Below are 25,724 nucleotides of genomic sequence, written 5' to 3'. Positions count from 1 at the left end.
TCCCACGGTTAACCTGACGGCAAGGGAACTCTAATCCATGATCCGTCTACCACTGAGGATATTTCACGTCAGCACTGTGGTCGGTGCAAGCCGGATGCGGAATTCGTATCGACTGGGATTCGAACACAGTTTGCCTCATTAGAGAGCGAACTCTCTATCCCCTGAGACATCGCGGCTCAAAAGAAAAGATTTTTTCTATATAACCGTCGTTGAACAGCCGACCCAATTTTGGGTTTACGACTACTAATGTTCAACTCCGTAGTCTTGTAATTTTGAACCTATCCAGAAGACAAGGAAACTCCTGGATCAGTACTCCCAGAGGTATTGATTTGTTATGGGAACATGGAGAACTTTGCGACTCGACAGATTTAACGTGCACCAGTCACCATTTATTATACATGAAATCTTCTGCAGACGGGGATCGAACACGAGCTCCTGGACACGAGCGTCCTACCAACCAGGCTATCTCGACCTCAAAAGAAAAGATTTCTAATAAAATTACCTAACTGTATGGTTCTGACTATTCCAGAAAAAATAACATAATTCTGGTAGTAAAAGCAAAATAATCTGCTTCGCCGGGTTGCCACTCTACAGGGAGAACGGGAAAAACATAGAAAATACAGGGAATTTCAAAAATAAGCTAAAGTAAAAGGGGAGTTTTGAATTTTTTCTCCCAAACTAGGAGAGAAACAGGGAACGTTGCTTCTTATTTTTGTCTTTTAAAAAATACAGACCTCTCAAAGCGCATTCTATGGGATATTTTAAGATGATAGTTCAGCTATATTATATTATTTCCATTATTATGGCATTATTTTTTTTATGTTGAGCTATTTCTTATTTCTCCAACTTTTTCCAGCAACTAAAACTGGCATCTTTATCCTAATATAGCTCACAAGAGCGCAGTAATTGTATGTTACCTCCTAATATATATATTTTTTTTAATGGCGGGGACTTGGGGTTTATCCCATTGGTCACAGAAATGCCAGAACTGCTACTCTCTTCTCGTTACCCAATAGGCACCTGTGGCGAAGTCACGGCGGTGGAGCAGCGTCGCCCACGTCACACAACCACAAACCCGTTTATAGGGCGGGTCACATTCACACAAAGAGGAGAGGACATAGAACACAGAGAGAGAACGAAACATCCATGCCCTGAGCAGGATTCGAACCTTCGGCCAATGGCTCCGCAGTCAGACATGCTAACCACTCGGTCACCTGGTCGGCTGTTTCCTCCTAATATAGTGTGCATAATGCATGTCGGGAAAAACACAGGGAATTTGTTTTACAGATATCAGTGACAACCCTGATTCGGTAATTTTTTCATTCATATATGGTAACGATTAGCCAGGAATTCTGGGTTTCAAAACTATAATTCTTATTACTACACATTTAATAAAAAATTCAAAACTGAAAAGTGAGTTTAACCGAATAAATGGTTTTTAATGCTATGCTTTAAGGTAAAAATTACCAAATTTTTACACTTATTATAAAACGCAATTTTACTGTTAATTTTACTAAAATCATTACCAAAGCTCTTCGGTAAAAATTACCGAGCTTTTTGGTGTTTCCAAGAGGCCAGAAACACTGTGCATTTTACCAAATTTTGATAATTTTGACCATATTTTTTTTCTTAGTGTTTTGATTAAGTTTATAAATGAAGAAACATAGAAGGCTAATAAATATAAATAAACAACTTCATGATTCATTCTTACTATCAGCACTAAATGAGATGATATAAGGTTCTAAATAAAGAACTAATAAAAGAACTTTCTAAAATGAAACACTAATAACTCATTATTTTATTTCCTAATTTTTACAATAAGCAGCATTTTTTTGGTGTTCCGTACAGCTCTCTCATGACAGTGACTTTCAATAAATGACATAGTTGTTCAATAATAGCTCTGGTCTGTTACGTTACAATAAGTTCTGTTTTCGGATTAAGCCTGGGCACAACCCGGTTTTGCCCTCACCCCCTGATGTAAGTCTAGGCTGGGCCCACGAAAGCTGCTGTACAGTGGAGGAAGAAGATAACTACAGCCAAGGCTGAACAAAGGTTTTAAGGGCCTCAGGACAAAATTTATTCCGGGTTCCTTCCTCAAAGCACAAATAGCCTTATACAGCCATATTTTGCAGAATATTTTAGGACCTTTTACATAAAATTGCAGTTTTTATATAGAAATAAAGAAATACTCTGCAGTTTCCTTTTAGAAAACTAGGTTACAGATTCTATATATTTTGTAAAAAAATTTGGCCGGGCTCCCCCCCTCTATCATTGAGTACGGCTTTGTACACCCGAATTTCATGCGTAATTTTCAAAAATTGACAAATAAAATAGAAATACCTGTTATTTTTTCTTCCACTGTATTAGTATTTATAAATTTCCCTAAGAAATAACATGTTTACTCAGTCTTACCTACTGGTGGAGTAATTTGATTTTTCTAGAAAAGAGTCATTTATAAAAAAGTAGTTTATTAAAGACTTTTCAGGAATGTACAATTACTTAATGTACAATACTTTTCAGAAATCGTAAGCAAATAAACAATGGATATCTTGATTAAATCTAACAGTTTCTAGGTCGAACACTTAAGCTCTAACAGGCCTTCGAACCTTAGCTACCCGGGTCTAACCCCACTTTCCCTTAAATGCTGTTTTGAGCATAGCACTATGCTCAGTAATGAGTACATGGAGCTTCCAAAGCTGACTAATTTTGTTACGGAGCTATTCTGCTACATTTTTGCGCAATTTTGAAATTTTTTTTACCATGTATAAGGGGGAGTTTGGCCCGTATCTTAATCCAAATGTTCTTATATATTCTGGGTTCGTTATATAGTTATAACAATATGGAATTGAACATTCTTAGCCAACTATCCGTTACGGATAGGTTGTTCAACAGCGGTGATGAAATAAAATAAAATAATTTGTCTAATTTTGATTATGTTTCTTTTTATTTCTCGCCTAACTGCTTGAGATACGTAATATGTATGTTTATTTTATTTTATTTTCGACATGTTTCCTAAAAATATATAACAAGGATGGTGATTATGGAAAAAATTACACATAAATAATTCTAAACAAAAAAAAAGAATTTTTTTCTTGTTATTTGTACCTTTTTGCTTTCAAAACATGTGGCCTCTTAGTGCAAGATTTTACAGGATGAAATTAGTTGAAACTTCAGCTTGTTTTACAAAGTGAATGCGGAACAGTCAAAAGTGAAACTAGAGATAAACTAATTAATGTTTATTTACTTTTGAGAGTATTGACTTACTTTTATCAATTTTATTATTTTTTTCCCAGTTCAGAGGGCAACATCTGTTTCTGATAGTGAATCCTCAAACGCAGACAAGATAGTAAAATTAAAAACGCCTCTAAAAATTCATAAACAATGTGTATCTTAGAGAGATTATTTTATTCATCAGTACTGCGGGCTCCACCCTCTAGTATTGGCCCTCTAAGGTAGTAAGTGAAAGGTTGACAAATTAAGCCCAATTTTAGTCAACAAGCATTAAAATTACCCAGCAAAAAACTATATGAAAATTAAGGTGCATAAATTATCGTTAGATATATTTTTCTTGTGTGGCACCTCACTCTATTAGGAACACTATATTTATTATTCATTTTGTCTTAAGAAATAATTTAAGTGGTGTTAAGAAATTAAAGTTTAAGTATTTTGATTCATTTTTTTTTAGTTTGTCTAAAGTAATAATTTCAAAAGTGTTGAATATAGCAAGTTATACATTAAAGCTGTTTTTCGAATGCTCCGTCGTAACGTAAACGGATGCTTTTTTGCGAATAATATGCTATTTTTATAACTGCTGTGAGTTTGCAACTGTTACTCACTACTGTTAGGTCAAGTTTAGCCTATCAAAAGCCAACGCGGCCAACGCTTATTTTTGTAAATGACGCAAAACGTCAATATGCAAAGAAGTCACACTTTTGTGAAAATATAAAGAGTTTGTGGCTTAATTTTTTAATGCTTATAAACTGCATTGCTGCATTACTTGGACTCATAAAAGTTTGCAAAAACTGAGAATAAGGCAGTGATTATGAAATTTTTATCTAGGTGAAAAAATGTCACCAAATTGGCGATTCTTAAAAAAAAAGTTTAATAACTTTTAAAATATTTAAGTTATTTGTGTGTTCTAAAGCAGACCAGATAATTTTTAACGGCAAGATTATGTTTAAAATCATCGCATTGCTTAAAGTGTAAGGTACTCAAACTATGGCTTTTTTTGTTTTCCTTGGAGACAGAGTTTCGAAAAACAGCGTTAAATACTTGTTTAGAACTATGTTGTATTTTTTTGGAAATAAACACCTAGTTACGAAGTAATTTCAAAACACGAAAAAATAAAGTAGTAAAGATTATTTCGATTAGCCTGAATTGTACTTAACAGTATAAAATAAAATAATAATATGATTTCTTGACCACGTCACACAAAAATTGCTAAGAATTTTAAATTAAACTTTTGAGATTTTAAATTACTAAATTAATTATAAATAATTGCTTTTACATTATTAAAAGTGAAAATAGCCGAAATTTTTAATGTCATTAGATTACTATAATAAATCTATAAAATGTTTTTGACCGCCTGGAGATTTTGATCCACTGAAAGGATTCCAAATATTTTACATTATGATTGCATTTGTTAGCAAATATATGCTTATATTTGTATTATCCATGTATGCACACATATTAAAATTATTAAAAACTTTTATGAAACAGTGAGGAAGATATTTCGGTTTAACAGACGCGTTGTATCACGTTGGCATTTGAGAGGTGACGTTGCAATAGGGCATGTATAAGATTTATAAAACTTTCTAAAGGGTGATTTTCTTTTAAATAATAAACAATTTATAATTAACGCATTTAAAATTTTTACAGGGTTTTTATTATATTTTCGTTGAAACTATGAGTGAGCAAATTAAATTTTTCTTTACTAACTTGTTCAAAAATTAAATCACTAGTTTAATATTTTAGTAACTATTACTTGAATTACACTGGAGAACAGATTATTTGTTGCATTTATACAAATGCTTGATCTTGCCTAATTCGGGTGTGGAAATTTCAAATCTGAAATTAGTTTTGCTCTTAAAACTACAGATATTTTTTCAAAAGATATTTGTACTGTATTTTTGTCAAATTATATAATTTAAAAAAATGTTATATACAAAAGAAAGTCACGTAAAGGTTGCGACAAACTTCTAGGGGAGTTAGGGCATACCATTCGGATTATAATTACATAGAAACCCATTCCCAGAAATGTCAGCGTACGCAACTAGGGTCGCATCCCTATTACGACCTGTTTAGAAACACTACTAAGAAATAGTTTATAAGAGAATAGCGCCCATAGCGATGTATGACCATATTTCTAAGCATTGGTTCCTATGCATTCTTATCCTGATAATGCGCCCTAATTTACCTAAAAGCTTGTCGCAACATTTCTATGACCTTATGTTATATATACCGCTTTATATTTCGACAAAAAAATATACTAAAAATATCATTTTTAAAAACAACTGTAGCTTGTGGAGCGGAATCGATTACAAATTTTAAATCAGCAATACGAATGTATCTAAGATGTGTTAAAAAATTTCTGACAACCAAAACCATTAAAAAAAATTTCCCTGGTGTACTTGTACTTGTTAATTAGTACTTATTTTATTTTTATTTTCTAACATGTGCTTACTACATCGATTCTATAAAATCAATCCAAATTCAGTATAATTTGACATTATCGGAACAATTTTATAAAAATATTTTTATTAATTCAACATAAAAATTTTAAATGTTAATCAGTTTATAGTTAAGTGCTTCAAATAGTCATATGTGGTGTTGATATTTTAGAAAAAAAATGGAAAATCAAAAACTGAAAGCTAAGCCTACTATCTCCGCTCTGCTATACTTATTAAAAGATTAAAACTTTTAAATAAAAAAATATATACCTGAACAATGAATGTTATTAGGTGAGACGAAATACTGGTTTATTCTCATAATTTAAATATAAACGTCGATACACAACCTTGACATTTCAATAAACTGTATATTTATCTATTACTGATAATCAATTGGACATCTGGAGGTTTTATATTTACCAGTGAATTTCTATTATCGAATTCAAGGACAAACTGTATTAAAACATCCATATCAATACTTATTTTTTGATTTTGCACACACATATAATTTTGGAATAAAATACACTTTTTTGTTCTCGCAAAAAGAACCCAAAGACACATTAAGTCCAAAATAACTGTTATTAAAAATAAAAGAGAGATTTCGCAGTTTTACCTATAGTCCTGCATACTTCCATACATACATTTTGAAATTATTGAGGCATGCTCGTTAACTATTTTATCACTTTTTTAACATTGATAGTACAAAATTTGCATCTACACTTCTGGTGCGCATGTGCAGCCACATCAAAAATTACCTTTAGTTCCGAGCAGTATGATATGTAAAACAACTCTAACTTTTTTAAGATTTCTGATTTCCAAAGTTAGTGAATTTGTCCATAATGCGCATATTTCTTAAATGAAATACGATTTGTTTTGTTTATTTTAAAAGAAAATATCATAGCCACATTAAATCCGACTTACGTTATATTTATTGATTTTGCTCATAAATACAATCATTAAATATACTTTAATCAGATATACTTTGTTTCGTTCTCTCAAAAAGAACCCATATTCGCGTAAAGTACAAAATACCTGTTAGTAAGAAATGTAGCTAATTTACGAATAGTGTCAATAACCTATCTCTCCTCTGTGAACTTATGTCTCTGATTTAATAACCTGTAATTAGGTCGACTCATACCGCAGGTACATTGTATTGGTCAGGTTTATTCTCTAAATTTCTGTGGTCACAAAACTAGCTATATTTCAACGTTCATGAAAAGAAAAATATAAAATATAGGGCAAAAGAAAGAATATTTTGAGAAAAAAAACTCTTTCAAGTTCTACAATATTTTGAAGAGGGTTAACAAAATTGAAATAATTTTTGAGCAAAAGTAAATGAAATATTTCGAATTGCTTAAAACTATATCAATTTCAATAAAATTTGTACTCATATTTTCTAAACAACATTGAAGTAACAGCATTAAAAACTTGCTCAACTTATAAACTGTTACTATGCAATTACTTATCGCCAAAAATATCATTTCATTCATAAAATTTAAAAATAAATATAATTTTTCTAGAATTATTTTTAAAAAAAATCGCATTATTTTTTCTCTCCTTTAAATACAATATTTAAATAAGATGCAATATATCAAGTATTTTTTTAGGGAGTAATTTACACCAATAAATTACAAAATTTTTCTTTCTGTTTCTTATCTGGAAAGGAATAGGCAAATTTAATATTTTTTTATTATAAGAATTATGATTTAAACAATTATATATAATGCACAAAAGAGAATTTTAAAATTGCTCATATCTTTATTAAAGTTTAATTACAATAGAGAGTTTAAAACCCATATTATTCGAAAAAAAGTTCTTAATACTTCTACTATGTATTGTTTGCTCAAGAGAATAACATAAAAATGGTTACAAAAACTCCAACCGATTTTAAGATATGAAAATGATATTAATTTAAAAAGAGTTTGCTCATTGAAATGTATAATTTTCTTACTTTTGCATATGATTTTTAATTACTAAAAATATTATAGCACAATAGTAGCTTATGAGTTAATTTTAATATAGTATTTTTGTGTAAATGAATGCAAAATTTTGTTTCCATGTGTCAGCTAAAACACGTTAAATCTACTTTAAATTTTTATTACTTAATTATAAACTCAAATTAATTAAACTTTTAGCTACTAAACTGTAAACTTAAATTGTTTTAGTTCCTTAATTGTTGCAAAATTGCTAGAAATTTAATTATTCAAAATACAATATCTCAATAGAATTCGATCAATTCACGGCGTTTCATTTCAAAAACCCTAAAATCGGTTGACCAAAAAAACGCCTTCCATTTTTCTCTTTAAAATATGATTTTTTTAAAAATAAAATAAGGCAAACGGAGACATCATTTGATTAATGAACAGAAAAAAACTTAAAATTGAGTAGAATTTGAAAATTATCTTAACGCGTTTTTTTTAAAGAAATTATGAATACAGAACCTTAAAAATCGCCCTTTTCCTTACTTGAAAATGTTTTCGATTCAAAAACATTATGTAGGACAAAGGTTTAATAAAGATGGAGCTGTAAGCTGATGAGCTTAAACCATCAGACGAAGTAAATGAACTTATTTTCAATGGCCTTCTTTTCTATATGAACAGGATTTTCAAGTCTAAGCGGCCTTCACTTTGTCTAATGTGTCTTATTTAAATTGTTTCTATTTCTCATACCTGACGCAAATTATAAATTCAACACAGTTTTTTTTTAATTGTAATAGAACTGACGTTATTTCTAAAGAATGAAATGTATTCTTAAAATGCCAATTAGAATTAAATAAAAATTTTAAAGGTTATTCTTTCACAGTATTAAATTATTAAAAATATTGATATTTAAAAATGAAAAATAAGAAAACGATTAAAAGAAAGATTTTTTTATGATTTGATTTTATAAAACGATTTTTTTCTTAAACTTCGCATAGAATCGTTTTCTACAAAAGTGTTTAGAACTTCGCATTTTAAAGTATCATTTTTAAACATAAGAAGGTATATTAAGTTGTCAGATATTTAAAATTCAATTTCGCAGGAACTATTGTACTTATTTCGCTCTAATTTTGCATTCTGTCGTATAACATTACATTCCTTAAAAAATTGTCAAAATTTGCATACATTGTACTAAATTAAATAATAAATAATTATTAAAAATTTTACTAATTAATTACAATTACTATGAATCGCTTTTTGCATGGAGTCTTTTGATAAACTAATTTTATAATTCTGTGCAAAAACTTTTCAACTTGCTTAAAAAGTTCTTGTGATGCAACAAAAAACGTAAAAAGTCAAATTAACATTTTGGGGTTCAAATTTTCGACGGTCCTCTAGACCAAACTATTGGGACCATCTATCCCAGATTGCGGCTTCCTCCTACATTTTGAGAGTTAAAAATCCAAATCCATCAACAATAAAAAGTATGTTCCTGCAGAGGAATTATGTTTTTGGGTCTATTTTCGCAACATAAAATCATATTTGAGGTCATCTCCTTGAATTCCTAAGATAGTCCTAGAACGTGAAAATCCGATCATTAGATCAAAAGTTATTAAGAGGGATTATTTCTAACCAATGTTCCGATTTTCTTACTACTTCTACAAATTTTTTTATTGTTTTAATAGTTTTTCACAATATGAGTAAATTTCTATGAGAACAACTTGAAAAATAAAAGACAAACTAACAAGTTGTAACTATTTATTAAAATATCAATACTGTACATAATTGTTACATTACGAGAATGAAGAGTAATAAATATGTCAAAAAATTGTAAGCACATAATAGAATATATTACAAGACACAATTATTTATGGAGTAAAACATGTGTATATATTAAATCTACTTTAATATGTCATTTGTGTGCTTTTATAATCACTGAAGAGTTTGTAAATGCGTGCCTGTGCTCAAATAACAAAAGCTGATTACTGCTTTAAAATTATAAAACCTATATTTTTGATTAGTAAATTGTAATATCATTAAATATGCATAAGTTATCCAAACATGCAAATTTTTGAACGGCTCCAGAATAATTTAAATCTTTATTTTTCATTTTTGTGTGAGATTGTTTGAGCGTATTTTAGACAGAATTAAGAGAGCAAGAAAAAAAATAAGCAAAGAAATTTTAAAATATAAAATATTTTATGAGATCATCAGTGTATTAAGTTTTAAAGTATTTTCATCAAATTATGTTACATCGAAATTCTAGTTTCCTTTTTTAAATTTGTATCCATTACTTCATAGGTTTAACTGCCCTGATTAGGTCCTGATCTTCTTCCTGGTCTCTGTGACTTTTGGCAACTGTTTTCTAGTTTTCATCTTTTGGAGTGTTTAATTCTTTTTTAACACAATCAATCCATGTCAGTAGGGGTCTGCAGGCAGGTCAAGTACGTATGAGCTATGCCGTTTTAACTTTTTTTTTAAGTAATCATTTTGCATTCTGACTAGTCCATTTTTGTCTCGATTATTTTTAAAAAATTTACTGCATCAGGTTGTTTATAGATCTCGTAGAGTTCAAAGTTAGATCTTCCCGTTCACCTAGTATGCATTGTTCTCTCAAAATACCCAAAAGCTTTCTTATGACTCAGCGCCTAAGCCTCTTGTACATTAATTCAGGGCAGGTGTATTTTAAATAGCTCTTGAGGCTTTAGAGACACGTGTTCGCAGTAGAATTTCTTTCCTATATTTCTGGAAAAGCTAGTGCATTTTTATGATTCCCCTCCAAAAATTGCTTCAGTTTGCTTAAAATTCAAGTTTCAAAACAAATATAATGAATTAGTTTGCTTAAAAATGAGATCGTGTTTGAGATCAAAAATCGGTCTAAATGTTTAAAAATTTTAATTCTTTACTTGCACTGTTACATGGTTAACAAGCTTATATAAAATGGAATGATTCACGTATTGATTGAGGACTCGAAAAAATCTCGAGCCATTTGATTAAGATTGAATAATAAAACCGTCAAGAAATGGTTTGTGTAGATGAAAATTATCACGAGCTTAGCGGTAGTGGCTCAACAGATAGAGCGTTCGTCTTTCAATGAGGTAAACCGGGTTCGAATCTCAGCGATGGCTGGTCGATTCAAATTCCACACCCGGCTCGCACTGACCACAGTAGTGACGTAAAATATCCTCAGTGGTAGATCAATCAGGGGTAGATCGATCAGGGATTTGAGTCTCCTTGCCGTCAGGCTAACCATGGGAGGTTCTCCTCTCCATGTAACGCAAATGCGGGTTAGTTCCTCCAAAAAGTCTTCCACGAAAGCAAATTCTCCCAATACTTGATCCAGTAGTTCCCTTATCTTCTGGATTAGGTTCAAAGTTCCAAAGCTATGGAGTTGAACATTGGTAGTCGTGAACCCAAGAATTGGGTTGGCTGTTCGACGAAGGTTATAAAATAAAATAAAATCATCATGAGCATTTGAAATAAATTTGCATCATTCATATATTAATAATTAAAAATGCCACTCATTTTATCATAAACACTGCTATTTATCTTATGCTTTTCCGCTTTTATTTGACTGCAGTGTTATAATTCTAGAGTAATAATTTAAAAAATATTTCTTAACAAACTAAACGAATTTTTTTTTCGGTTAATAAAAGAACTAAAAAACCTTTAAAAACATTATTGCGTTTGTGTTTTACTTCGATTCGTATATTTATCAATACCAGATTATAGTAAAATGTGAAATAAATAAATAAATAAAAGTTTTAATAAAAAAAAGATTAGATTTGTTTTTCCTCTTCCTTATCTGACTCTATCAAGACATATTCTTTGGTCCAAGTGTTACAGAATAATTATAAAACTTTAAATAATTAAAAAGAAGATTTAGTTTTAAAGTAAAGGCGATATTTAAATAAAAAATGTTAAAATAAGTAATGAAAAATTATTTTTTTTCAAGTCAATTTTCCTTTTATATTTAATCTAATCTCCCCCTTGAAAATGTATATAAAGAAAAGAGAGAGCTGCGTATCAATTTTTTGAAAACATGTTTTAGAAATTAAACATGTGTCACGAACTCAGGATTGAAGTAAGAAAAGGCGTTGAACACATTCTGATCCATGTTCATGATGACTAATTTGTCCGAAGGAGTGAGATCTGGCTTGCTGGCAGTGAACTGTCTATCAAAATTGCTAACGTCTTGAGAATGATTCTGGAAAAAAAAAGAGAACACATTTAAAATTAACTGACCAATTTTTATTAAAAACATTTGAATTAACTAAGTATTAGTTTGCATGATTTGTAAATAATCAAGCATTCAATCATTCAAGTTTGTAATCATTCAAGCTTTAATTTTTGCAGAATAAATACACATTTACTAATATATTGAATAAAAACATAATCGAAGAAGCATTTTTTGCACAGTAACACAGATTTTTAATTAATTAACTTTAATTATAAATTATAAAACGCAGTTTTTGTTTCATAGCTTCTAAACTATGAGACCAAATGCTGTTAGAAATCCTGAAATACGTTAGACCATAGTATTTTGAAAATTTGCAGCAAAAGAGGCCAAATCGAACTGCATTATTGTACAAATTTGATTACACGATAATATAGTTTAATTTGTATGGGAATATGGTTCAATTTATTGTCCAAAATTAAATTGAATTAAGTTGCAGAAAATTTGCAACATGTTATAGATCAATGTAATGATTCAACATTGAACTGATTCTTCTTTGAGAGTTACAAAGCTACAAAGAGCTACAAAGAGATACGGCAACCCCGAGCTAATGTAACATACAAACTAAACTCGGTTAAATTGAATTTTCTCAATTGGTTTGGTAACTTGCTTTTCAGTTACCTTGGTACCTTGCTTCTTAGTTGTCTTGGTAATTTGCTTCACAGTTGCCTTGGTAACTTGCTTCTACATGCTAACTGCTTTTTTCTTTTTATTTAATGGAGATTCGTATATTGTTTATTATCTGAAAATGTCTCCATTTTTCCTTGCCGATTAATGCTACTTGTTCTAGTGATATTATACTACACTATAATTATTATTGATATAATGTTGTCCTATAATATCGGTGTTTTGAACATTGAATGGTAAAAATTTGCAAACACATTAATAAGATGTTAAATTCTATCACGATGAACCATATTATTGTAATTTCAAGTTTAGGGGATATTTCCGTATCATGATCAGCCAACTACAATCGCCAAGGCACCAAATAGATTTTAAATTTGCCATTTTATATAAAAAAATAATAACTATGGAGATTCGCCAGGGAGTGACTACGAGTTATCACCGAGTCAGCTCTCTTCTGTGATGTATTATTTTTCTTTTTTTAGTTGCCAAGAGTTGGCGATTATTCTGCCGCAAATCGCAATACGAAAATCTTTCCCAAGTTTAAGAAGTACGATAAAATGATGAAACTTAAAACCATAATAAGATAGCAGTAAATTTGTACAAAATTCTGTCTCAATGCTATCCGAAATTTCTAGCCAAGAATAACTTTTCAAAAGCCTTCCTCAGCAGAAAGGACATATCAAAGCAGGTTTATGGTTGTACTTTGTACTATAAACATTCAGTGTAACAGAGCACTGTAATAGTACCCTATATTGAAAGTTTTATTAGCACCATACACCGTTTGTAGTAAGTTTAGTAAACGTAACGCTTCTGTCAACACTATTTGCATCTAAATAATAATTTTTTTTTAAATCCTAAAATGATGAATAATGCTAGTACTAAAATATTTAAAAAAATATTAGCACTGAAATGCATTATTATTATTAACCGAGGACTCAGCTCAAAATAGAACTAAAGCTTACGAGACACTGTTAAAAAGAGTGCCTCAATTTTAAGCAAAAAATGTATCGAAATAGCTCTGAAACAGAGTCGAATTTGAAAACCCATGTACTCATTATTGAGTGACATGCTCACTTTGAATACTGCCAAAAATGACACATATCATCCTCAAACGTGATAAATTTCAAACTTTATCAGTTTATAACGATCAAATATTCGAAAGGAAATTCTAATTAGATAAAAGTTTACTGCACTTGCCTTCATTCCAAATTTATTTCACAAATATGGAATGTAGAATGTCTTCAGATCGATAATTATCATTTTCCTACCTTGACTTCATGCTTATTCGCAAATGAAGCCTAATTCCTAAAGCTGCTTCAATTTTGACCACGTCACTATACTCAATAAGGAGAACAAGGGGTTTTCAAATTCGACTCTTCTATGGAAATAGCTCCCCACGCCATTCGTCTTAAGCATGCCATTAACTTTTCCACGCCATTTGTCTGACTATGGTTACGAGGTTTAACTATTTCAAAATGGGTCAATATAGGCTCGGGTCGGAGAGAGAGAAACTACTTTCTTTTAAACGTGCTGTTTCTTGTTTCCATTGAGACAGACGACATTAGACTTTGTGGTCTGGCAGCTATTCTGACACATTTTTACTCAATTTTGGGAAAGTGTGAGATCAATATCTCCCCATAGATGTCTATAATATTAAGGCCAAAAATTGTTCAAAGGATGATTTATTTGATTCTGGCAAATGGACATTTATTAGAAATTACAAAACGTTATTTCCAAAATATTGCAATTATCTAATTTAGCACAAAAGCTCAATTGGGACAAAGTGGCAAAACCAATATAAACTGCTTTCAGCATTGCTGATCATCTTTCTAGTTAAGACGCAATCTAACACATGAAATGTAAGATATATAATTACACATTAACTTTCTATAATTGGTGAATTTCTGAGAATACCTGATGAGTTTTACAAATCTAGAACACATAGTCCACCCCTACCTCTTTTTGCTGGAATTCTTTTGCTTCCAGATTCAATTTAAACAAAATGAAACTTACTAAGTAGACAAAATTATTAAAGATATTTTTATACCAGAATTTTTAGAATATAATTTAATTTTAAAAACGTAAAAAACGTTTAAGAAATCCGGTTTAAGACCAACCAAAAAGAAGTCCGACCGCAACCAAATCGACCTCAAACTTAGTGATCCAAGGGTTAAAAACAAGGTTAGAATCTAAAACTGATTTGTCAGAATAGATTATATAAATTTCTCTAACACTGTAATTGATTTTTGCATAATAGAATAAAGTTGCATTCGTTATCATTCAATTTTGTGTGAATATATTACTTCACTTATAATTTTAAAAATCTTTCTTGAAATCGAAATAGCTCAAAAAGATATGCCAGACGAAAAATCTTCGCGTTCAATATTCTATTCAGGCACCCAACCCTGATGTAGGCCTCCGAAGAGAGTTACTAGAGAAATTCCAAAGCCATTCACAACAATCGCGTAAAAAACACTCCCTTTCGAGTCGCAGTTTTTTTTCTTCTCTCTTTAAGGGAATAAAGTGATGGGAAAATGCAATTGAATAAAATTTCTCACGAATTTTCTTCACAGTCGCCTAGGAAATGCGAGAACTTACGTTGACTTCACGGCCATTTTGTTTGAGTAAAAATCATGTGATCGTTGCCACGGTGGACATAAAAAGATCGTTTTATTTTCTGTGTAAAGAATGAATGATGTAATCTATTAAAATGCTTTGGCTGTTGTGACCTTGCTGATGACTTAGAAACATGTGTCTACAATTCTTAGAAATATTACTGTTAGTTATTCTCGAATATTTGAAAACTTCATATGATTGGCACGATTAACGTAAATATTTGAGGTAAAAAACACGAGTTGTTTCTATTTCTTCGTTATGCCATGACAAACACTACAAAATCATAGCGTAAACAAGGGTTTAAAAATAGTGTTTTAAGATGCATTAATTTTCATAATAAGCCATACAACTCAAATATCCTCAATACAGTAAACTGGTCAGAAATTTTTTATTTATGATTTCATTTTAATTTCCTCAAATATCGTTTGCTAACAAGAAACATTTCATATTATCAAATTAAATTTATCAAAAAATTATTCAGAGCATTCGTAACTGAACTATAAATATTAACAGATATGAAATCAAAAGAATGCTAAAAATTAAGCTTTTTAAATATTATTTAAAAAAAAATAATTTATCAATGTATATTATGTGATGAATCTGTATTCGCGATCGCAACGCTCGAGTACGCCGTCTAGCGGGAGCCTGTAAATATCAGACATTAATTTATCACGTTTTCATTTAGTTCCATCAAAATCATTGACTGAATCAGACGCCATTTTTTAGCAGCAAATAAGAAACAAAATTTCCCTAAGGAAAAGGCCGAAGAACTTGAAAAAAATCTCCGGAATATTGGTAAGTCTTTCAGGAACAGAACACGCCAAACATTTGAGGAAAAATTCCTCAATAATTTTTAATTTCTATTATCAACAAACTTGCAACTGATGACTTCCGATTTCGGATACTGTTACAGATGTGTGTATCGAGGTAAAATGCATTTCTTCTGTCTTCAATTCATTACGAATTAAAGTGAAGTCAACATTGCTTTCGTCATTCCAGGGAATAAATATGAATTCAGAACATACAGAATTGTAATAGTTATAGAATATTCTTCTTCGTTATAGAATAGTATATATTTCTGTATCCATATAATTCGGAAAACAACAATAAAAAATTATCCAAGTTACTTCAAATAGATCTGATTCTTAATTAATTTTAATCGTTTTCTTGGTAAGTATTTTTTAGTTTTGAAAGAATAAGATCAACTAGAATTCAGCTATTCTGTTATAAGCTACATATTCAAATTCATATCAATTATAAAATTTTGCTGTGTAGTATGTTATCTAAAAGTAATGAAGGGATAAACTATGTATCTTTTATTTGAGAATAAAGTTTTCAAACAAGGAACTTATCATTTTGGAATTCTCCGGGAATTATAAATCAGGTAAGTGCAATGATTTTTACAATAAAAAATTTGCTTGTAAATATTTTTTTTTCATTTGATGATGGTTCTCTACAGAATGGTTTTTTACGTCTGATTAAGAACTATAAGAATAATAAAAAAAGAAACAATATGAAAGTCTTTATTTTAATGTAAAGAATTCTTAAAATCGTTTTTTAATCCTAAGAATTCTTTATTTTCCGTTTTTTAGTTTACAATTTTTTGATAAAAATTGTTCTTAAAATACTTTTTTTGAAAAATTAAATGGTATAACATTAAGTGTTTATGTATACTTCTTGTATATTACAATGTTTGAAGTATACTTCAAACATTGGAATATACAAAATTCGGTACTTACGTATTAACACCACCACCGCTACAGATTTGGCGGTTTTTAAGTGCCACCGATCTACACTTAAAATTTTTGCGACAATTCATAAAATAAAACGCTTTATTTAAAATCAATATAGTCAATCGGATTTCGGTGGAAAATTAGCCGATATAGAGTTTAGCATAGATTCAAAACAATCATATCGCCATATGAACTCTGATAAATAAGATTCCAAATGAAATAACATTTCCAAGACGTACGTTTACCAAGATAAAGTTTTATGTTGTGGGAATTGGTACATTTTCGTTTTTTCGGTAAAATATTTCCCTCCTGAAAAAATAAAATTGCATCTTGTTTTGTTTTTGGCAAATCCCAAAGACGAATTTTTGTAGCACTAAAAATGGCGACAAAAAAGAATTGTTTTTCTGTTTTTGTTTCATCAGCATTCTTTATTTTACGTTTCTTAGTTTCTAAATAATGATTTTTATTGAAACTTGAAATTTTTTGATAAAAATTGTTGTCAAAAAACTTTGTTTACAAAATTAAATTTCATAAAATTATGAGGCTTATGTATACTTTTTGTTCATTTTAATTTTTGAAATAATATGATTCTTAAAACTATAGAATGTGAAGTTTAAATGGGCCTTTCATGTTATATCATTAAATTTAGTAAAACTATTTTTCGGGCATATCTTATAAGAATCTACACATTTTTTTCTGTTAATGTACAAATGTTTTTCCGATGTGTTTTGTATATTCCTTCTCTAATAAAAAGAGATACTATTTTGTTTTCGTTTGCATAAGAAAGAATATCAAGCATTTTTCTTTTTTAAATTTAATTAGCCACAATAAAGAAGGAACGTTGCAATGCTACGTGCTACATTAACGACGTCTCTAGAGTAACTGAATATTCATATAGAAATCGCAGGTATTAGTCTCATACAACAACGCCCCCTATAGTTCGTTGCGATCGCGAATATTAATTTTGAGAATTATTTGTAAATAATTTTAATTAAAAACAAACGATATAAATTTATTATGAAGTTAGGAACTCTCTTTCGCTAAAATATCGTTTGATAACGTTTGTATAATTGGGTATAATATAGCCTACGTCACAGGTTGTGTTCTTCCTACTAAATTTAACCCATGAACGGCATTTTCTGCGAGCCTAACTTCAAGCCACAAATAAACAAACGAAGTGTTCGATCGTTTAAATAGCTGCTCGCCAGATTTTATTGCATTATAAAGAAAAGTTATTGAAACTAAATACAAATAAATAAACAACAACAACTAAAACAAATAACAACAACTAAAACAAATAACAACAACTACTAATAACAATAACTAAATAAACAACAACTAAATTCCATTCGTTTAGCATTGCGTCATATGTTGTTCCTACTAAATCGAAGTAGTTGTGTTTTTTTCATATTATACCCAATTGTAATGAAACTTGTAAAAGCACAATTTAAAAGCAATATATTCATTGGATTTTGGGCATTATTCTTCAAAAAATTAAATTTAAAGATTAACATCATTTTATAACTGACGATGAGAATGAGAAAGGTGAAGTTTCCCTTATGGTAGGTAAAAAATTTTATGTTTAAAAAACTATAAGAAATAGAATGGTAATTGGAATTCTTCGTCTAGTATGATATACTTAATTTTTCCACTTATTTCTACTGTTTTTTTTTTAAATTTACTGCTATTATTCGAATCAGTAATGCAATACATTATTAAATTTAAAATGTCAAGTGGAATTTCAATTAAAATGTTAAAAAAATAGTCTTATTCTCACTAAAAAACAATCAATAATTCTGAAATTTAGATCTTCTGAACAATTATATGGAAAATAATTTTTGAAATTTCCTTTTATTATTATGATCTGCTTATTCTTTAAAGTTCAGATCTTTTTATTTTTTAAATAACACTAATTTACTTCTTTGCATTTTCTTATGTATTTAACATAGTCTTTTCTTATGTATTACGTAAAGAAAATTTTTTACCATTACGTTTTTGAAACCATCTACAACTAGTGTGCTAAAAACAGTATGAATACAATACTATACGCTTTTTAACCATTAACAACTAGCACGGTTTCAAAACCGTAACGAAGAAATTTTGGGCATTGAATCTAGGCTTTTCTTTAGGTATTGGGCATTGGAGTTAGGTTATGATTGAGTTGTGTTTCATCAAATAAACTGTGGAATGTGATTTAATTAGTTTATCTAATTGTTTCACCTATCGTAAGAGATGAGAAATACTAGACTTATTTTGTATTAAGCAGCTTTATGCTGCTGCCATCTATGCGTCAATGAGAATATTCTATTCTAATCGTTCAGGGTGGAAAATTGGGGAGTGCAGGGCACAGAAAACTCTTTATATGTTTAAGGGAATGGTGAAAATATTGTGGTGTCAACAGTGGAACTGAACTCCCATTCTGTCCGTCATGAGAGTGACAGATTAACTCTGTCTGTTATAATATGTGCCCAGCAGCAATTAACGAGGTGGAGATAAAATTCTGGTTGGTTAATCGTATTAGGTGAGAACAATTAATAAATGGTTTTCCTCATAGTTAACTGTTTGAATACCATCTTGTTTATGGGAATTTGACTGTTTTGTTTGAATATGGTAAAAAAAAAACAATTAAATAAATTGTTATTTAACCATTTTTTTCGGTAAATTTCTAACAGTATACTTAAAGAAAAGATATATAAAAATCTGACTTTACTGAAACAGCAAAGAGCAACAGTTGATATAAAATTTCATCTTTTATTTATGTATTTAATTTTTTGTTAAATATTTTAAATTGCTTATATCATGACTACAAGTATACATGATAATTAAGGTTATGTAAGCGTTGTATTATGGGAAGCAATGATCTCACCATTTAACCCGAAAGCTAAAAAATAAAATCATTTTGAAAAAAGCACAATTTTAACTTTTTTTTGGGATTAAAAGAATTCGAGGGTCGTTGAGCCCGTAATGGATGAAATTAAATGTACATTCGAATGTAATTGAGTTTTTTTTTAAATTAATAATTATAAAAGGATTTATTTGAAGTCAACGTTTCGCGTTTCATTTTTATTACTGATTGATTCGAAATCTTAAGAAGCTTTAAAAATGTTCTAGATTTCTATAATTACACCGAATAATTATATTGTGATTCGTATATAATATTCGTACTGTATATATTAGTACTGTATATTCGTGATATAATATTTGTACTATGCATTTGAATGCATTACTTTCAATTAGTTATTATTTTAAACATTTTATTAAAATGATAAACTTTCGTTAATATTTTAAACTTATATAACTAGACTTCTGAGAGACTGATTTAAATTATCTAAAATATATAATAATACAATTATAGGATATGCACAGTTAGGACACTATAAAATATTAAAAGTTTCTTTCCGTAAACTTTAATTTAGTTGTGAATAAATTAATTTTATGAAGTATCCTGTCACATTCGAATAAACTTTTAATTACACAAAATTCAGGCTCAATGGACTTATATAAATGTGGTTCTTTTTCCGGGTTATTTCTTTCAGTACTTTTTTCTAGTTACTTTTACGTGATTTAGACGTGTAATAAAATTGCCGGCATATTTAGCTATGCATAAAAAACAGTCTGAAGCATGATGCCATTTCACCTAGTTTCACAACAAACAATGAAAAATGGAAAAGCCTTCATTACTAATTCTTAATATTTTAATTAACACGAGAGTACTATGGTGAATCATTTTGATTAAGTTTATGAATGGAGAAACAGAGAAGGCGAAAAAAACCAAATTAGCAACTTAGTGATTCATTCTTACTATTAGCATGAAATAAGATGATGTAAGATACCGTGAAAATATTACTTTCGATAATGAAGAACTAATAACTCATTATTTTTTCTTATTTATTACTATAAGTAGTATTTTTTTTAATATTGCCTATCGCTCTCTCATGTTAGTGGCTTTAAATTTACGTTAATTCACGTTAAACTGGTGTATTAAAGCATTATTATGCAAAATTATAAGGACTAAGCAGATAAAACTTCAAACTTTTATTTACTTTTTTATTTATACACCAATAAACATTTAACTTAGGTTAACACTACTCGAAGTTTCTTAGAAAGCAAAAATTTTTTGTTTTGTTAAGTGAAAGCTTAAAATGTGACAAATAATGTGTTTGATTTATTTTGCAAAACCCGAACTTTTGTTGTAATTACAGTGTCACATATGGAGTTGCATAATAGACAGAAGATACAATGTAATACTGGGAATACAGGACAATATCTTTCGGAATTTGACGTTGAAGAATCCTAAAAGATGCGTGTAAGAACACTTTTTTTTCCAAATCGAACTTTCATACGCAATTTATGAAATGTGCAATGTATGGGAGTTTTAAAAACCGAAATTAATTAAAAAATTAATACCATATGTTAAATATTTTCGCTTTCGCAAACTCCATCTCTTGGCGCGTTTTGATTTCGTCTCTAATTGTTTACTATGGATACCGAATTGGAGAGCGTTTGTGGATGCTCTTCATCAGCAGAAACTTAAATTCTCCGTCAAGAATATATGAGTATGTATTTAGTTGCGTAATAAGGATATTTATAATTTAATTTTCAAGGCCTTGCAAACTGTATTAAATAATTTTATAACATATAATTTACATCCGCCCCTCCTCCGTTAAGTCTAGTTCGAATTCGTCTTAATATTGTCTATGCTACAAGCATGCTTGATTTACAAACTTATCTTATTTTAAGAATTAAGGTATGTATGCAACCTAAATTACTGATTCTTACTCTATATAGTATCGTGAAATTTTTTTACTGATTCCTGTGGATATTATATCTTACTGTAATTATAAATTTTGTGTTACTAAATAGCAAACATAGCTGTTGATGGTGGTTACTTTATAACAAGTAGTGCAAAAGAACCTTCTTGATGTATCACAGCACCTACTCCTCGGTTTTAACTATCCTTGGGTTTTGGTGTAGCGGAACGCCACCTTGTTGTAAAGTTGTCGCTACCAATTTTGGTGATCAGATGCACGAAAGTTTTTTTTTATACAGTATACGAATACTGTTCGGGGTTACTTAGGCTACTTTTCGATTCAAGACAATGTTTACTTCAGAAATTAATTATTTGCTGTAAAACTTGAACCCATAGTTACACTCTGTGTTTATACGTATGAAAGTTTTAACACGAATATTAAAGATGAGAACAAAGTGGACTTTAGTTACAGGGGTAATTAAAGAATTCAATATTTGGCTTTTGTAAGTTGGTAATGAGGCAACAAAAGGCTAAAACTTAGTAATTTTTTAAATGTTTAGCGTTTTTTTATTTTGCATTTCTGCCGGACAAATGGTGCTAATATTAATTTTGAAACTGTGTCTTAGCTGACAACGGAACGGATCGGAATGGGAGGCTAGAGTAGCCTCGCAGGTATTTCTCGTACCATTTTCTTTGTTTGTTGTTTACATTTATTAAATTTGATTCTTATTTAATTTGGCCTCTTTCACACCATTTAACATTAAATAATCACCGAAGCAGAATATGGAAAGGTAATGTCAGGTAAAACGCTTTTCCTAAAGAACCCTTTTCCTAAATCGTTGGGCATGGCATAAGGCGTGTCATTAATAGGATGTTTTTTTTTCCTTTTTTTTTTTAACCGAATAATCACTATTACTCAGGAAAATGTTAAATGATAATTGATTAAGTCAAAATTCTCACTTCCCAAATTAACTTAGGTTTTTAAACCTAAAACAAAACTAAAAAACTGTTCAAAACTAAAAAAAGGACAGTGAAATAAAAATTTCTACTAAAAATCCATGATGCCGAGAGTTCTTAAATTTTTTCCAGCATCATTTAAAATTAAAGTTGTTTTCAAGTTGTTTAGCAATGAAATAAAATTGTTCATTTAAATAACGATGAATAATTTACGAGTTCGACAAAAGGATTTAATTGCTCAACTATTTAACAATTTTGAATTTCAATGAAAAAGATGATTAAATTATTACAAAGAAAAATATTTAAAACCGTAAGGTTTGCTATTTATATAAAATTAATATCACCTAGATAATTATAATACATGGAGAAAAAACTTCTGGAAAAACTACCGTATTGATTGGTAATGACATTTCTTGTAAAAAAAACAACAACATAATTCTGGTTAATAAAACCAAAATATGTTATATTTAAACCATTCATTTTGTAATTTTACCGTTCATATGGTAGCTGCTCACCGGAAATTCTAGTTTTCAAAATTATGGTTCTTATTACTACACATTTAGTAAAAATATAAAAGTCAAAAAAAATAATTAACCGATTAAATGGTTTTATACCATGCCAAAGTATGCCATTCACTAAGGTTTTTGCAGACACTAAATACATGTAACAACTTAAAGACAAAATGTTTATTTTTTATAACTAATTTAGGTATTGTCACATACCTGTGATTTCAACTATCTGACATAACACTTGAGTTTGAAACTATTATTGATAAAATGATGAAAAAATTAAATCAATTCCACACCTCAAATCGATTTGAAATTATTGCTAATCTTTGTTTGATTCATAGGTTTACTATTACTAAAGGATTTTGTTTAATCCGCTAAAGTATGTTTATTTCGCGTTCCGCTAAAAGAAGGTCTATCATATAGAATTCCGTAGCAAAGAAGAAAAAAAAGAGAAAAAAATGGGATCGCTGCTCTAAGGTATTATGAATACCAAATTTTATCACATATTATAGAACCATATTTTATTGTTAATTTTTCCAAAATCGTTACCAAGTTCGGTAAAAATTACCGAGCTTTTTGGTGTTCCCTTAGCACCAGAAACACGGTAAATTTTATCATTTTATCAAAACATCTGGTAGTTTGGACCATTCTTTTTTTCTCAGTGCAACAACGTAAAAACAAAATTATCATTTTTTATAACTAATTTCGGTATTGTCACATGCAACATTTATTTCTGTATTTATTCTATTTATTTACACGTTCTTTTTTTTTCTTCTCTTTTTTTTTTTTTTTAACTATCTTTATACATGATCAAATTATTCTAGCATGTACTATTGATATCATGTTACACAGAATTTTTCAAAACCTTAATCATCATTAGTTTTGAAAGTAGATAAGATAAATTTACTTGCTTAATAGTTTGTTCTCGGAAATTTACGCCATCCTCGATAAGTTTTATCATACGTTTGAAATAAACATTTTTTGGCAAAAAAAATTGGGTAAACTTTTAAAATTATTTTCAAATTTGAATTAACAGCAATAACAACTAAAAGAATATGAAATATTAAGGTCGTAATATTACATTAAGATCAAATTTATTACAAGTTAGACAAATTACAGATACCGTGAGTAAAACGTATAACTTAACCTGTAATATATTTTATTCTAATTATTTGATTTAAGAAGCAAAGCTAATGCCACAGAGGGACTAACTTTAAATATTAATAAAAAAATAAAATTTATTGGTTAATTTGCGTACTATTAAACTACTGAACTAGACATAAATAATAAAATTTTAAGAACTTTTATGTAGTGGAATTATAGCATTTTATTTTAAAAAATAATTATTATTTCATAAATTAAATATAAGATATTTGAGTTGCTATTTCTCATTTGAATTAATATTTCGTTTAAAAAAAATTATTATTTCATACGTCAAATATAAGATATTTAAATTCATATTTCTCATAGAAACGATTCATTTCAGGAGTTTTATAACTTCTGGATCCATTGTCCAGGAAATTTAAATTTATTCATTTAAATTGCTATAGATCTCGGTTTATAAATCCATCCCCTATTTTTGATTACAAGATAGTAAATTTTTGATATATCAGGTGCATTTCATACTTTAAATACAAGATATTTGAATTGATATTTCTCATAGAAACGATTCTATTCAGGAATATTATGATTCTTAGAACTCCTGGATCGAATGTTCAGGAAATTCAGATTTAGTCATTTAAATTATCGTAGATCTCGGTGCATAAGTCGACTCCCTATTTTTGATTGCAAGATAGTAAATTTTTGTTACATCAGGTGCATTTCATACATTAAATATAAGATATTTAAATTGATGTTTCTCATAGAAAAGACTTATTTCAGGAATTTTATGATTCTTAGAACTCCTGGATCAAATGTCCAAAGAAATTTAAATTTATTCATTTAAATTACCGTAGATCTCGGTGTATAAGTCGACTCCCTATTTTTGATTGCAAGATTGTAAATTTTTGTTACATCAGGTGCATTTCATACATTAAATATAAGATAATTAAATTGATGTTTCTCATAGAAAAGATTTATTTCAGGAATTTTATGATTCTTAGAACTCCTGGATGAAATGTCCAAAGAAATTTAAATTTATTCATTTAAATTACCGTAGATCTCGGTGTATAAGTCGACTCCCTATTTTTGATTGCGAGATAATAAATTTTTGCTACATCAGGTGCATTTCATACGTTAAATATAAGATATTTAAATTGATGTTTCTTATAGAAAAGATTTATTTCAGGAATTTTATGATTCTTAGAACTCCAGGATCAAATGTCCAAAGAAATTTAAATTTATTCATTTAAATTACCGTAGATCTCGGTGTATAAGTCGACCCCCTATTTTTTATTACGAGAGAGTAGATTTTTAGTTTATCGGGTGTATGAGTCTACCCCCGAAAAAAAAATTCAAATATGGAAATTTCTGTTTTTTTTGTAAAATCCTTTTTAAATAAGTTCGGGATTTCGAATTTTTTGGTTGGAGGAAGACGATTTTTTGTGGGTTATCCTCATCAGCTGATGAGGATGAAGTAGATGGGATCCATATGATGACACGTCTAACGTTATTGAAACCGACTGATGTTTCGGAATATTTGAATTTGTAATTCTGCGATATGTTTTAAAATTTTTCATTGTGTTATGTTTTTTTGAAATACTCTTTA

General features: G+C 29.3%; 1 protein-coding gene across 1 annotated transcript in view; it reads right to left on the bottom strand.

Annotated features, from left to right (window-relative positions):
- Positions 1-9,329: 9,329 nt before the first annotated feature.
- Positions 9,330-25,724, bottom strand: part of LOC107449617 (protein kinase C, brain isozyme) — a 178,390-nt gene continuing 161,995 nt past the window's right edge. The window contains exon 16 of the mRNA XM_043040695.3: positions 9,330-11,795. Within this exon, the coding sequence (XP_042896629.1) occupies positions 11,643-11,795 (153 nt within the window). The 3' untranslated portion in view covers positions 9,330-11,642. The remainder of the gene's footprint in view (positions 11,796-25,724) is intronic.

This window comes from Parasteatoda tepidariorum, chromosome 8 (assembly GCF_982258835.1).
Source record: "Parasteatoda tepidariorum strain Cologne lab strain chromosome 8, Ptep-v5.0, whole genome shotgun sequence".
In the NCBI taxonomy this organism is placed as follows: Eukaryota; Metazoa; Arthropoda; class Arachnida; order Araneae; family Theridiidae; genus Parasteatoda; species Parasteatoda tepidariorum.
The sequence above is the reverse complement of the archived record's forward strand: the minus strand, read 5'-3'. Positions and strand labels throughout refer to the sequence as shown.